The sequence below is a fragment of the Natator depressus genome, chromosome 3, assembly GCF_965152275.1.
Source record: "Natator depressus isolate rNatDep1 chromosome 3, rNatDep2.hap1, whole genome shotgun sequence".
NCBI lineage: Eukaryota > Metazoa > Chordata > Testudines > Cheloniidae > Natator > Natator depressus.
Window position 1 is genome coordinate 32135934 of NC_134236.1, and position 16738 is coordinate 32152671.

The 16738-nt window shown below is 42.2% G+C and overlaps 1 protein-coding gene across 3 annotated transcripts in view; it reads right to left on the reverse strand.

The window, feature by feature from the left end:
• Nucleotides 1-11238: 11238 nt before the first annotated feature.
• HPCAL1 (hippocalcin like 1) overlaps nt 11239-16738 on the reverse strand; it is a 109405-nt gene continuing 103905 nt past the window's right edge. For all 3 annotated transcript variants that reach the window (XM_074947663.1, XM_074947664.1, XM_074947665.1), the window contains one exon: nt 11239-12191. In XM_074947663.1, coding sequence (XP_074803764.1) covers nt 12094-12191 — 98 coding nt within the window. In that variant the 3' untranslated portion in view covers nt 11239-12093. The remainder of the gene's footprint in view (nt 12192-16738) is intronic.

Consider the following 16738-nt stretch of genomic DNA (forward strand, 5'->3'; position numbering starts at 1 on the left):
GTGGATCCCATCTCTGCTTAGCAGTCCTTCTTCTCGGAACAGCATCCGGTGGTCAAGGAAGTCAAAGCCCTCCTGGCAACACCATTCTCTCAGCCAGGCATTCACCTCCAGGAAGCATCTCTCTCCGCCTGCCCGAGAATGCCCTTTGCCCATTCCCAGGATTTCAACCCTGGTGACAAACAGCAGAAGCATTCCAGCTGATTGCAACTGTCATGACAGGGTATAAGGGGAGAGGTGTTTGTTTCAGGTCACTTAGCTGATAACCAGCACTTGGAACTGCACTCAGATATCAGTGCAGAGTATGGAGCACAGACTTGTCTACTCATGCTATCCCAACCCATTCAAAATGCAGTCCGCTGCATTGCATTCTGCACTATCTGAAACCTCCATGTGGTCCCCAGAAATATCCATGTGTAGATGAACAATGGAAGCCTCCTGGTGAGATCTGCAAGTTTACTATTCATTGTCTCTTATTCATGGACAATTTAAGGTGCAAGTAATCATGCAGAAACCATATTGCCTGGCAGGATTGTGGATCTCCTAGAGCCAGCCTACATGAGGCTGGTGTGTTGAAATTGCTGCCAGATGGTGAGATATCAAGAGTTGGAAAGAGTTAAAAGCAATAGCAAACTAAAAGTATCTAAATGATTTGGCACTATTGTACTAGTTTGCAAAGTTGTCTGACATTGAAGAAATTAAAGATCAGGAATGAAGCTGGAAATGCAAAGGAAAAGAACAAAACAGAGGCCTGGTGGAGCATTATTTTAATGCCAGGTTTGAGATTCAGATACCAGAATAAGTTAGCTAATCTAACATTAAAACAAACAAACAAAAAAAACTAGGACCATATTGGACTGTGTCTTGCATCATCCATGTGTTACAGGATCCAAAATGGGAGACTCTAAAATGTATCACCCTCTGTCATAAATATAAAGGGAAGGATAACCACTTTTCTGTATACTGTGCTATAAAATCCCTCCTGGCCAGAGGCAAAACCCTTTTTTACCTGTAAAGGATTAAGAAGTTCAGGTAACCTGGCTGGCACCTGACCCAAAATGACCAATGAGGAGACAAGATACTTTCAAATCTGGAAGGGGGGAAAAAGCTTTTGTCTGTCTGTGTGATACCTTTGCCGGGAACAGATCAAGGATGCAAGCCCTCCAACTTCTGTAAAGTTAGTAAGTAATCTAGCTAGAAAATGTTTTGAATCTGACTGCCTGTAAGATTATCTTCCATTCTGATCTTACAGAGTTGTTCTCTTATCTTTTTTCGTTCTTCTAATAAAGTTCTGTTTTTTAAGAATCTGATTGGTTTTTTTGGGTCTTAAAAATCCAAGGCTGGTTTGTGCTCATCTTGTTTATTCTCAAGCCTCCCCAGGAAAGGGGGTGTAAGGGCTTGGGGGGGGGGTATTTTGCGGAAATAGGAACGCCAAGTGGTCCTTTCCCTGATTGTTTGTTAAATCACTTGGTGGTGGCAGCGTTTACTTAATCCAAGGGCAAAGACTTTGTGCCTTGGGGAAGTTTTAACCTAAGCTGGTAGAAATAAGCTTAGGGGGTCTTTCATGCGGGTCCCCACATCTGTACCCTAGAGTTCAGAGTGGGGAAGGAACCCTGATATCCTCCCCCCCAGGTAATATGGGAGTGATTTTTGCAGCAACTTGATGCAGTGTAGCAAGGTGATGAAAGAGAAAACAAATCTGTATAAATGCTAACAAAACGAATGCTTAACCCTTACATAGTGCTTTGCATCTTCAGAACACTGCACAGGTATTAGTGTTGAAACTGGTTTCCTGCATATGTTTTGCTGCGGGGACACTGGTTTGTGTTGTGCTCCTTCCTTTTGCTGTGGCAATGCTATTTTTTGTCTTATTGCCCTTGTAGTCCTAAAGCAAAGAACGGATTAGTTATAAGGGAGATGAGAGTAATATTGCAGCCTGGGAACCAACTGAACAGGAGAAACTGAGAAAGTATCAAATAGAGAGAGATTCCAATTGTTGGAGCTGCTTGAGCGGCACTAATTCGGGTGGGCGAATCGGGTGTTTATTAAACTGGGAGCTGCCTTTTGAGTTCCTAAGTGCCATAGGAAAGAAACTCCCAAGATCTTCAGGAGCTTAAATATAACCATTAGGGGTTCCACAGAGTGAAACCTGTGAACTCCCTCATAGCTCATTTAAAGCTTGTGTGCTGGGGAGATAGGAGTATGTCAGACAGTAAAATTTCAGGATTCTGTGGTACTCCCTAGTCCTATAGGCTGTAAATCCAAAACCACTTCACCTCATCCCATCACATGGTGCATATTACTATTTATTAAGACTGTGTAGCATCAAGAGGTTCCAGGATAAAGAGTACAAGATTAACTATATTAGTAATAGTTACTATTTATATAGCTAGGCACTTTACCAGACAAATATAAAGACACAGGGCCAGATTCTCAGCTGGTGCAATGAAGCTAGGCTGGTTTATACCAGCTGAGAGCCTGGCTCACAGCCTCTGCCCCGAAGAGCCTACAGTTGTATGTGCATGACAGAGGGTAACGATCCATACTCGGGGTGGGGGAGGGATGACAATGATCTGAGCAATAAGATCAGGCAGTTACTCAGTGTACATCTCTCGGCAGCTGAACAGCCACTCTGGCTGCTCCTTTATGTACAAAAATCTTGCGGGAGATGGGAGCAGCCATATTTTCCCTCTCTGTCCCCCTTGCTATATTATTACCTATTATGCATTTTCTCTCCGTCACAGAAACCTGCTTAAACCTCAGTGGCAGCCTCCTGTGGGGAAGCCTCTCTTATTTGCTGGTCTTCAGTCCTGTGGCTGACTGTGTGCAATACAGAGATTTAACCTTCAGCACATATAAAAAACACTGGGATGGGCCAGGGCCAGAGGTCTGTCTGCAGACCACGCTGCGGGAGTGTGCAGCTGTTAGCATCTGTACCAGCAGCTCCCGAGAGCCCCATGGAGTTCAATAGAACTGCGCCCAGGAACTGCCTCCATCCAATGCTGGTGCAGGATCAAGGCCAAAGGCCCTTTTCTTGACTAACCTTCTCCTATAGTCTGTGCATTTCACACAGGTACTGCAAGCCTCTGTAGCTCCTCCAAGGCAAAGTACCCGAAAGCAGTTGACATACTATCACCTTGTCCTAGCTATTAGCCAGGATGGGCAGGAATGGTGTCCCTAGCCTCTGTTTGCCAGAAGGTGGGAATGGGCGACGGGGGTGGATCACTTGACAATTACCTGTTCTATTCATTCCCTATGAAGCACCTGGCATTGGTCACTGTTGGAAGACAGGATACAGGGCTAGACGGACCTTTGGTCTGATCCAGTATGGCTGTTCTCTAAGGGAAACTCTTTGCCTTCCCCAGCTCCTCCATCAAAAAAGCTATGTGTGTTTGTACATACGAGCTTTTCTCCCTCCCATCTGCTCTTCGTCACAAGGGGAAATACCACTAGCTCACGTTCAGTCCTGTTTACATTTCATCGAGCATGATATTTTGAAGCCAAGTGGTCACATGGACCAATGTGTGTCCCAAAATTTCATAGAAAAGCAAAACATTGGGGGTGTGAAATTATCTGAAATGGAATGGGGATATTTTTCAAGCAAGTTTTTATCGGGGGGGGGGGGCGGGGAAGGAAGGGAAAGAGGAGAATCCTTATTTTTACACAGCTCCTGTCGAGAGACTTCCATACCAGCATACCCCTTCCCCCTTTTCTCCTGTCTGTACAATAGGGCCTAGATTCTTGGGTGATAAGCGCATCAGGAGTGTGTAGTGTAGATAAGACCCACTCTACTAATGTCTCTTTTCATGAGCATCCACACACTGATCACGAGAAAACAATTTGTCTTGATTTCAGCTCACTTACCCTCAGCAGTATTAACAACGATCCAGGGGATGGGCTAGCAATTGCATTGATTCATTACTACACTACATGTTTCTTTGATATGCTCTACTTCAAATGTATACTGAAGGAAGAATGCAGCTGCTTTAAAAATAGCATTCTTCACCATCTTGCTCTGGTGCAGCAAACACCCTCTTAGGTTTTATCTTCAATGCCAAAAATGGTGTGTTTTTACAGCGGTGTAAATAAGGTAATTTAGCTAAAACCCTGCTGTAAAACCCTAGTGGAGATAAGGCACTGTAGTTTTACTTGGAGTAGCTAGGCCAGGTCAGCACTTTACTCCCACCCATGGGTTGACTTTGCTTAGCTACCTCATAGTAAAACTACAGTGCCTTATCTCCACTAGGATTTTATAGCAAGCGAACAACTCCCTCCTGTGCCACCACCGTCCCCTCCCCCCTCTTTTTAGCAGTTAAGCCAAAGGCACAGACACAACTAAAGAAAGCAGGAGCTGACCTTCTGGCCTGATTTTTTGCACCAGCCTTTGGCGAATCACGCAAACTCAGGCTCTGATTCGGATACAATTAAAGAGCAACTCAACTGAAGCTAACAGAATTTAAATCTAGTGGGAGTGAGATGAGAATCTGGCCCTTGGTCTTTAGGATTCCAGTCTATCCATGGTGCATTTAAATAGATTCCTAAAACATTTGCAAATGAATCACACTGTTTAACAACAGGCTGTCTGGGGACTGGTTTGCTCATCTGTAGAACCATGATCTTGTGGCAAAGAAAAATCCATTTTTGCAGGAAACTGCCTAATGTAATAGCCCTACAACTGTTCCATATACTGTACTATGCGGCTGTAAATGTGAAGTCTGTTTACTGTAGGCTTTTCAAATATTAAAAATTCAGAAGCTGTGTATTCCTCACAGAAATAACTTTGGGGGACACGCTATTTTAAAGCAGTCTACACGAAATGAGGATTAAATCAGTCAGAATCTTTTGTTTCCAACAAAGGAGAATGCATTTAATATTTGTACTGAATTCATGCTTATTAATGACTAATATTAAATACATTAATTATGTTTAGCTTTTCAGGACCTGAAGAAGAGCTCTGTGTAACTCAAAAGCTTGTCTCTTTCCCCAACAGAAGTTGGTCCAATAAAAGATATTACCTCACCCACCTTGTCTCACTGATTTTTTTAGACAGTATGTTTTGTCTTCCTATTAGAAATGTATTGTGATTTGCTAATGATCTTATATAATTATTTTCTTTTTGATTACAAACTTGCATTTAGCAATATGGAAGCCCTTTTTTTCTCAGAGAAAGCTGAAAACCCTTTATAAGATTATGCTCTGCACACAGCTCTCGTCATCCAGCACTGAAATGAAGCCACCTTTGCAGTGAACGGCATTTGTTGGTGAATTGTGAGCAGCAACGCCACACAACAGTTTGGCACAGCATGAGAATACCTTCGGATACGTATTTCTCAGGCACCTGTAGCTAAACATTCTACTCCGGTTGAAATTTAGTTGGGCAGAATGTGATTATCCAAACTAGAATCTGGTGATACCAGAATTAAACACACATCCTCTTACAAAACGAGCCTTTGAATCGTGTGACAATAAATGGTCAGGCCTTCAATTTTACACCGTATTTGAAAAACAGCACCTGCAACAGTGTAATACCACAACATAACCTCTGAGGAAGTGTCACTTACTGAATTGCTAACACCACTTTCTGCAGAAGCCAGGTTCTCAACTGTCCTAGCTTCCCCTCAGTAGCTTCACCAAATTCACATACCCAACCACCCTGGTTAAAAATATACCCCTCTAAAGAATGAAAGGGTGGGGGGGGGAGGGAGGAAAGGAGGAGGTAGAGATCTTCATGTATTAATACACAATACATTTGTGAGGCACTGATGCACGAACAGGGGTAGTGATCTATAGATCTGCATCTGATTTCTCAGTCCTCCATAGTGGCTTCATAGGAACAGTTAGCAGTTATTCCGGTCCAATCTCTCCTCTCTCCCAGTTCCACGCCTTCTGGGAAATGATTTTACACCAGGCGCAAAAAAAGGGGATTTGGTATTTTGTATCATATTTTCCCCATGCCCAAGAAGAGATTCCTGAGGGACCCTTCCCTTTGTGAACAACTTGAGGTGTTTTGACATAGCACATACCCATACTCAAGGTGATCTCCAGCCCTGTTACCTCACAGTACATTCTGCAGCCCTTTTTCCAATTAAACTTCTCTTCCCCAGAGGAGAGAATGACAGAGTTATCCGCAATCTCAGACTTCACCAAGGCTTGTAGTCCTCAAAATGTCAGTCTTGTATTGGAAGAAGGTCTCTACAAACCTACATAGAGTTTATTCTGCCCATCGGATCATTCAACTAGCTGACTATTCTTAACCTTTTAGATACGAATAAAGGGCACCTTGCATGATGGAATGAGGCCATACAGACTATTACACTGTCAGGGAAAAGCTGAGAGACAGAGTGTAATATATACATACAGACTCCCCCCAACTTACGCAATCATTCGGTTCCGGAAAGCGTTGCGTAACTCAAAAATTTTGCATACGTCGGAAACGTATACCCGTACGTTACGCAAAAATTTCTGCAACTCAAAAATCCTATTTCTGGCTTATGGAACTTTTCCCATAAGTGCGAATTTGCATAAGTCGGGTCTTGCATAACCCGGGGAGCATCTCTATAAGCATTTCTTTTCCTCTTCAGCTTTATAAGAAAAGTTGCCCCCACTCAAAGGCTAGTTCCATGCGTACATTGCAAGAGGCATTATCTAAAACAAACTTTGCTTAGGCATAATCAAACAAGAGAGAAAAATGGACTGGTTCAAAGAATCTCCATTCTTCTGGCTTCCGCTAGAGCAGAGGTGGGTAAACTATGGCCCACAGGACCCTCCTGCCCCGGGAAGCTAGACCCCGGCCCCTCCCCTACTGTTCCCACTCCAGGCAGTGCGGTAAGGTGGTGGGGGGGTGGGGTTTGGCTAGAGGGCAGGGGAGTTCAGAGGGGTGGTCAGGGGTCTGGATAGGGGTCGGGGTAGTCAGAGGGCAGGGAACGGGGGGCTGAATGGGGGCAGGAGTCCCGGGGGGGCAGTCAGGAACGAGAGGAGGGGTTGGATGGGGTGGCAGGGGGCAGTTGGTGGTCTGGGGGTGGTCAGGGGCCGGGGGGGTTGGATGGGGTAGGAGTCCCGGGAGGGCCATCAGGGGCGAGAAGCGGCGGGGTTGGATAGAGGTCAGGGACCGGACCACGCCTGGCTGTTTGGGGAGGCACAGCCTCCCCCAAATGGCCCTCCATACAATTTTGGAAACCCGATGTGGACCTCAGGCCAAAAAGTTTGCCTGCCCCTCCACTAGAGCCTTGAATAGGCTACTTTACTTGCAGACTGAACCACAGAGACACTAACAATTTGAGATTTAATGGCTTAACTTTATATTTGTGTAATAGGCATTGCATTGTATAGAAAAAAGGTGGTGGGACTTTACATCATCAGCTGCCGAGAGAACAATTAGACAGGCTGCTAAGGTTAGGTGAGACTAGACCGGTCAGTTAACCTTTTCACTGAAATGCCAGCCTAATGAGCCTAAAATAATATAGCTAAAGGGTAAAATTCCAAAAGCACTTTAGACTCAGATCCTCAAAGGTACTTAGGACCCAGATTTTTAAAGGTCTTTTTAGGAGGTGCTGTGCTCAGTGATGCAGTGCCTAATTGATTTAGGGGCCTAAATCTCATTTCAAAAGGGATTTAGGTACTTAGGAGTCTGAATCTCATTGACTGTTGATGGAATTTACATGCCTAAGTGGCTAAATCCCTTTTGAAAATAAAATTTAGGTTTCTAAATCAGTTAGGCATTGGAATGCTGTGTGCAACACCTAAACACCTTTAAAAGGCTGGGTCCTAAATACTATTGAGGATCTGGACTTAAGCAATTTAGGAGCCTAAGTCCCACTGGCTTTCAACAGGACTCAGGTGCTTTTGGAAATTTTACCCCAAAGTGATAGGTATCTGTAGTGAACTTCTGGCTCTTATGAGAGCTTTTCATTGACCTCAGTAGGGCCAAGATTTCATCCCTGGTTTAGAATGTCATCCAGAACAATGTCAATGAAGCACATTTTGGGGGACCAGTCTAGTATAGGCACTGCTTTCCCTCATCCCCCAGTGTGTGTCAGGATAGCAGCTCATCCCTTTGAAAGCCTCCTTAGAGACCCTGGCCAAGATTTTCAAAAGTGACTAATGGCCAATTTTTTAGTGCTGAACTTGAGTCCTGAAGGGTACTTGATTTTCAGAGGGCTGGGGCGCAGAACTTTCAGAACTTCAGTCCCCTTTCAGGTGTCTCCATGTAGTGTTTTAAAGAACTAATGTCTGCACTTCCCCATCACAAGATATTTTTCTCATTTTTTTTTTTACAGCGCAAAAATATGAAGAACCCTAGCAAGATCATGTAATTCCAATTTGCTCAGAAAACAGTATTGACCTACTTTGTCCTGAATGTAATAAAAATAATGATAAAAGACATGCAAAACCTATTCCTTTCTTTAATTTAATGTTTCATCAACAACCATCAGCACTGCAGAGTTAAGGTTGAATGAGAGAATGGTCTCATATTGCATGTTGTATCATTTGCCAAATAATTTAGTAGCTCTCAGGGTTTTCTACAGGTCACGGTATCCAAAACCCTGGAATTTCTTACACATACCTAGGTACAGTGCAGTAATACCGTATAATAGAGTCTGCATATGAGCTGATGAATTGTCACACTAATTATTAATAATGGGATGAGTAGAATAGGTAGCACAAGACTGGGAAGCTCTGGGATTTTGAACTCCTCATAATACATTGTACTATAGTAGCTAGTGCATACAAATCAGGAAACTAGTGAAAGGGGACACACAGGACCTACAGAGGTGATGGGTGGAGGGGACTAAAAAAAAAAGCATCAGGATGATGCAAGAAGGGGAGAAAATGATGTCGGGGAAGGAGAGGGAAGGTACTTCAGGGAGAGCTAGAGGGGAACAGAGAGCATGCTCAGGCAGCCAGTAAAATCTGGGAATGGGACAAAATCCCAGTTTGAATGTAGCTGGGCAGAATCCCAGCAAGCTGCAGCAATCTTGCAGAACTTGCAGAGGGAAATAGAATTTTCATCCCATGGACTAGGCTGACATTTTGGAATGAGTTCTGAACCAAGACGGAAAGTTGAAAGATTGAAAAATTTCACTGAATGAAAAATTCTGAGAAGTTTTGAAATGAAAAATGTTTTATTTCAAAAAGTCCCCCCAAATTTTCATTTTTCCAACTGAAAATTTTTTTGTGGAGATGAACATTTTCCATGGGAAAGATTACTGGGCAGAAATTTTTTGACTCTCTCTATGAAGGTTTATCTTTGATGATCTCTAAGGTCTGATTGTCCTTACAGAGAAGGAGAAATCTGGGAACAGAAAGGGAAGGAAATGCGCAATGGCAGAACAAAGAAAACGACAACAAGAGGAAAGAATGGATGGGACACACATCAGTCTGACATTTGTCAGATCCTAATAATTTTGCTTACCTGATCCTTACAAAATTTTGTGATTTTTGACTAAACACAACCAAAATATTTTAAAAATCATACAAAGCAGACAGGGAATTCAAAAATAGTCCTCTTCACTGGCATAATTCTGCTTAGTTACACACTATAGATTTTAAATGTGTGCAATTTGCCTGAGCTATGGCTGCTGTGAGAACTTTAACTTTGTGTCTGTCTCTCAATGTTAAGCTATAATTACATGCAAAAATGTCATTAATGCAACAGTGTTTTACAATTCAAATGCTGCGGCATTCTAGGCATGAGAACTTGACCGTGAAATAGACTAGAAACAGACTATAAAAGAAGTATGAAACTGTTTAGTTATTTGTTTTTTCACTTGACTTGGACACTTATCGCAGAGTGAAAATTACCGATAATAAACCCAATCTAAGGTGCCATTTGTAACATCGGTGAGGATGTTTTTTTGTTTGTTACATGATTTTAAAAAGAGAAAAATATTAATTAAAAAACCCTAGTTCTTTCCTCTCTTACAATCTTCACTTATTAAAACTGGAAGAATCGAAAACATCATTTTGTTTAATTGTTACTGTTCATGTGGTTTACTTTAAGCATTTCTTCCAGGGTGACCAAGGAAAAAGCAGGCAGATCGGTTTTAGTTAGTTTTTCTTTCAGGGTGACGGGAATGTTTGTTTTTCTAAGAGGTTCAAATGGAATTTCTTAAAAAAAAATAAAATCATAGAAACATTTCTCAGGCTAAGGTTTGGTAAAAGGTCACGTTACGCCAAATTTCATCCAGCAGTATCTCTGATTGAGTATTGTAAGTGGTCCTCTTTCCCAATTCATTTTTTACAGTGAAGGTGCACACGAACACCCAATTGCTGCTATCTTGGATCCTGATTCCGCAGACTTTGTCTATTCAACTAAACACTTATGCACGTGTTTAACTTTAGGCACACGCTGAAGTCCCATTGACTTTAATTGACTTAAACAGATGCTTAAGCACTTTCCTGTACTTCAGCATGTGCTTTATAAACATGGGTCTAGGAAAGCTTTGCATATTATGTCATTGATGCCAGACATTGTTTCAGTGGCACATACCTCACTGAAATGTACTTCTGGCTGCACAGATCCTCTGTTAATAAGCAATATTAGTAATACTGAGCACTGATACAGTGCTTCTTAGGTACAGAGAGAAGAAGCAGGAACTCACACAGCGAGTCAATGGCAGAAGCCAGCGACAGAACCCATGTTTCCTAACTTCCAGTACCTGATGCTTTATCTACCAGCCAACTCTAAATCCAGCCTAGGCCAGTGGTGACTTGGAGCTATCCGATCTTCAGTGGACTGTGTGAAATCACAGTGTCATAGTCTCAGTCCGGTTTCCTTTGCGGAAGGGTTTCCAAGGACCATCAACATAGTGGGCACTAAAATACTCTTGTTTGCTGGCTAATCTCAGCAGAGACGCCAACTATGGAAGGACAGCAGGGAATAGGTCGCCTCCCTTCCCCAGATGAGGGGATGTAAGGGAGGGAAGGGCAGGAAAGCTTTCAGTATTCTTGTCCTGACTATATTCATCACATGCACAACTATGGAACAGTAACTTGTACACTGGTTAAAATAAGACAGTTACTGACCAGAAAAGTAGTCTTTTATTTCAATTAATATTTCTTGGCATTAGGCAGATATTAAATAACACTGGATTGCACAAGACTATTAACATATTGACAGCAAAAGAATGGAGAGCATAGCAAGGTTTAGAATAGCAGCGTGAGTCACATCACCTCATGTCACTCAAAAGCCAGTTAATGCTGCAACAACCACTAAGTGGGACTCCACTGAGAAATACAAAATGAGGATTTATTCCTTTTATTCTTTTGTTAATACAGTAAACACTGCAACGATAAACAGTAAAAATGAACAAATATTTGCATTCAGTAATGAAACAGAATGAAATAGCTATAAATTGCTAGTCATGCATTTTCTTTAACAGCAATTTGCTAATGCATAAATATCTCAAACAATCTTCGAGATTTGAATAAATCACAAACAAGAAGAAATTAAGCTTGAATTCTACTTTATGCATTAAATACCTGATCTACATATTAAATTTTACTTCACCATATATATATATATATATATATATATAATTTATATATATATTAAAAGAAAGTAGACAATTAGATAAGTGCAAGCAATTTTCCTCAAAAGCACAGACAATTTGGAACCATGCCCAGAAAAGCTTTTTTCTTCTTCTTTCTACTCCATTCAGTTCACATTTTGCTTCAAAAATGATGACCTACCATCTGCTATGTTGGATGAAAATTCTATCTAGTATCTTCTTGCGGCTACTAGAATGTCATCATTCTTACTGACTAAAAGATGGGATATCTCACCAGAAATTTGAACTCTTCGTATCTGCATGTAAACATACCTTTCAATTACATTAACCGTGTAGAGTGAGTGGTAACATCGGAGGGGATGAAGGGGGGGAGAAAAACAGAACTGCAAAAGGAACGTTGCACTTGTGTTAGTGAGAGGAGTGAAGCAGTCCTCACTCTGATACACGCACGCGTGTGCGCACACACAAAATCTGGCAATGGAATCTTATCCACTAGCAAGTTGAGGAATGATTGAGAAGGCATCCATTTGCGAGCAAAGCTTGAACGACAAGCCAGCAGTTTCTTTGCAAACTGTCCAGAGTTTAATTAGAACTGACTTGCACTGCTTGGATCACATTGTAACAATCGCACAATAGAGGGATCACTCTTGGCACCTTTAATAAACTCTTCGAGGGACAGTTTACCTTGAAGGGAGAAAACAAAAACAAGTCACTTGCATTGCAAGATCAAGCAGAGCTTAAAAATAAAACTTTCACAGAAAGCTTAAACACATATCCTACAACAAGTGGATTTAGGGTGAAATTGGCTACAGTGCAGGGGAACCACGCACTCCCTTCCTCCTCAAACCTGGATGCAGTATTTTTTCAAGTAAACAAATGTAATATTTTACTTTACATTTAACATTAAACAGGGACATTATCAAGTTAAAACAACTGTACTAATAATGCCACCTTAGAGCAACAATTTAAGCAGAGAACTGGCTTAATACAAAACTGGAGTACAAACATTCATTAAAGATACACAGAAACTAGTCTATAAATGGTGCTTCAATCAAGGGTGAGATTTAAACCACACTGAACCCAGGATATTTGCACCATATGCACTGATAGGTGATCATGTAACAGTGTCCCAACACTGGTCAACGTGATGTAGTTTCTTCTACATGTGTGAATTATTGTGATGGTCAGTTGTGCTGTGGTTAGAGAAACAGGCCTTGAGGGATGCTGAAGTGATGCCCTGTTTGCTGAGCTGGCAAAACCTTTGCAATCAGACCCCTATGAATTAGTTTTTCAGGCTTTGTTACAAACCTGAAACTTGGGCCAACTTTCACCAATTTGGGCTGATTTATGGGGTTAGGGTTGAAAACCATAGACAAATGTGTGGCTATGAATGGCTTCTAAAACCTGAAACTCACAAAGGTGTGAATGTCCATTAATCAAAATGACCAAAGTTTGCACCGCTTGTAATTATTTGTTAGCCACCATTGCTGAAAAGTCTAGAACTGTTCTCTTATAACAGTTTCACTCTGGGACCACACCTACAAGCCCTGGGATGGTGGAACTCCACTGAGCTCCGTGCAAGTGCTGCCAACAGAGGCTTTCAGGATCGCCTTCATTAACTGTAATTTGAACAACAGTATTGAAATATAATTATATTTTTCTGATCAATACTTTGCGTCTGATGCATGTACAATGGTATTCTCTTGTATAGTATGTTACACATCCACTGATGGAGAGAAATAAGCAACAAAACAACATTTATGAGAAATGAAATGGATCTTTCTAGGATGATTTCACTGGGCTTGATGATTCCCCCCTTGAGTCAATGTAACCTCCCCAGCAGACTGAAGTGTGCTGAATTCCTGAAATGCCTTCTGGCTTTTATAATCTCAAGGTTTGTTACAAGCTGGCAAAGTTTAGAACAGTCCTGAATTCAATGAACCTACTTACATGTCTAAAGTTGTAGATCTGGAATAGTTATTAGTAGATGCTAATGACCCAAATACTCTATAAAAGAAGTTTCTTATATTGTAATTTGTTTAATGAGCAGGTTTTTATACTTTTTAATAAAAATATTTGCTACTGGGATTGTCTATTACACAAAATATTCTAGCAGTCGTGTCCATTTACATTACATCTGTATGAAATACAATATTTCATATAATTATATACCACAACATTCCAAGACAGTTCTTATCCAATTTAAATTGCCCCCATTATAGAAATAACCACCACATAATTTCCTCTTAGCAAAATAAAAATAACTCTTTGCAGAACAGTGTGGCACATTTTGCATAATCTTATGTGATCACTTATACTGAAGCCCCAATCACACTGCACATGTATTAGGAAGTAGAATTTTAGCTTAGATCCTCAGCTGAGACTTCAAACACACGTACAATGAACATACTCAAACAGAAACATTCCACTGTGAGAACCACCTCATTACATTTCAGTTCCACCCCTTATGTTATACTCTCTAACATTTAGCACTACTTTTGGCTCATACTGCTCTTTTTTGTTTTTAATTGCTCCCTGCATGTGTTTAGTTACGTACTCCAGAGTACGGTATTAATTTACACACTTTCTTCCTACAACACTCATTCCCAGAGTATCAGAGTGTCTCAATGAATTATACATGCATCTGTTCTTACACTCCATTTTTACTGTGGGGTTGTTGTTTTTTTAGACTAACATACCTTTTACTGTTCCAAATGGAAGCTTCCTACCACAGATTCAGATTTGCACTTGACTTTTGCTCGTTATCCCTTTTGGCTACAAGTGTAAGGCCCTGGGAGGGAGCAGATGTGTAACATTTGTTTTTATTAAAAATATTAGAGAAAATGCATATAGAGATGGTCTCAGCCTATTGTGGGGACAAGGGCTGGATTCAGTGGTCAAGCACCGGTATTAGCTCACCTGACCAAGGTATGTCATGTGCCAGGAAAGCAGAGATATGCAAGGGCCCAAAGCAAGACAAGGCACTTATATTCTGGGTGAACTGTTTTTTTGTTAAAACACTGGCATGTCTGAGAAGAATTTTTGATAGTCTGAAAGTTTTCACAAAACTCTGCACACGTTGATTTTGTTTGTGTGCAACACTCCAGAACAAAGCACAGTACAAAGCAAAATCTGGCAGCACTGCCCCACTGCACAACAGACAATGAGAAGCCATTCAAGTCCTAACAATGAAGCACACACACAAGGTGCTATTCTCCTCTCTCTTGTTTGGAAATGCAGGAGGGACAGTTAGAGGGGTTGAAATGTAAGCACTGCTCCATTACACCTCTCAGCATGTACACTGTATTACTTAGCAATACATTACGTACAGGAGTAACATTTTGCTAGTTATGCAATTGCCAGGTTTTGCCACATTGCCTTATCACGTATCTCTGCATGCCACACGTGTCACAGAAGGACTACTTTACATGTTTTAGTTTTGTATCCCTCCACACGTAGAGCCAAAGAGTGAAATCCTGGCCCCATTGAAGTCAATAGCAAAACTCTGTGGACCTCAGCAAAGCCAGGATTTTACCCCAGGGCTCTAGCTACTGTCAGTTCAACAGAACGTGACTCAGAGGGAGCCATACAAATCTATAAGACAGAACAGCTTTTCTGCACCCAAGGGTCATAACTTTAAAAGTCAGATATCTCAGGCCTTTTCAGGGCTAGAAGCAACTACTGGGTGGGCCCCACAGAGAAACTGAATACCTCTCCTTTTCCAATAGGCAAACGCTCCTGTTTCTACCCCTGTTGCACCCTGAAATATCAGATTTTAAACTCTTGAAGGGCATGTCTGCACAGCAAAAGCCGCAAGTGAGTGAGCCTACGCGAGCTAACGTGAGTCCAGCTCACACAAGTAACAAGAGCAATGAAAACAGTGCAGTGTGGGCTTCATCCTGGGTAGCACAAGCCTGGTGGCACAAGCCTGGTGGCACAGGCCCTGTACGTACTTTGCTTGCCAGCTTGCTCCAAAGACAGCACTGTGCTGTCTTCACTGCTATTGTTAGCCATCCTACCTGGATTCAAGCTAGCTTGGGCAGGCCAGCCTGTGTACTACCTTTGCTGTGCAGACATACCCTAAGAGCCGTCGCAGACCCAAGACTGAAGGCTGCCCATCTTGGGCCTCTAACCAAGGTAGTTTACAGGGAAAATTTCACAACTGATGGGACAAGGTGGAACCACTTCTTTGGCAGGGTGATGGGGGGAAAACGATTGATTCTATTCCCACGTTTTAGTCTGGGGAGTTAGTGGGTAGAGGTAGTGGCTAAAGGTGCCTGGTAAATTAATTTATCACATCGTTACACAAACTGCAATATTGGTACTGCCTCCACTGATATTGGTATACATTGTAATGAAGCGATCTCTTGATGTAACGAAAACAAACCTGCAGCAACTTTTGGGGAGCGTGTCAGGACCACAGAGGCAAAGGTTGCAAGTTTGATAACTCTCTGCGTTAGACACATCATCCAAACAGCTCCCTACTCTCATGGCCCACTGTTGTATTCCCGGGCCATCAAAGCTTTTCTATGCAAACCATAGATCTAAGTGCTGGGTTTGGATAACGCGGCATTAGAGAGTGCAGTTCAGGGCCAGATTTTCAGAGGCACAATTTTGCAAGCACAAACCCCTGCCTTTCAAAAAAATCTGGCCCTACATAATCACTTCTACAGCTGAATGGAGCTAGAAAAATCTAAAGCTGCATAAAGCAGGAATATAAAACTGCAGGGCTGAGAGAAGAATGGAGGTACAAATTTGAGGCCAAATCTTGCTGTCCTCATGCGTGCGAGTAGCCTCACAGGAGGGAATTGTAAGGAGAGCCAGACTTTGTCCTTGTTCTATTTTCCTCTGCTCACTTTCTCCCTTGCTCATTCTACAATCTAGCTCCTCCCTGCCTCTGTTACCATTTTGCCATCACTCGGCCCCACTCACAGTCTGTCTTTTCTTTTGCGCTCCAGAGCAAGGCTCCCCTTTGCCTTTCCTGTGCCATACCACAATTTGTTACCCACCGACGGTGCAAAGGCAATGTAGAGAAGCAAGGCTGCCCTCACAGTGTTCTACAGACTGATGGCCATGCAGCTGAGCTGCCTGGAGTCCAACAGGGTGCCTAATTCCATGGGTGGAGGGCAGACACGGTTTGAGAAAAGATTTCCCACGCAGGTGTATATGGAGGAAGAGCTCAGAGGGCAGGGCAGTGTAGTAACAAACAGCAGACCAAGCCTGGGGACGGG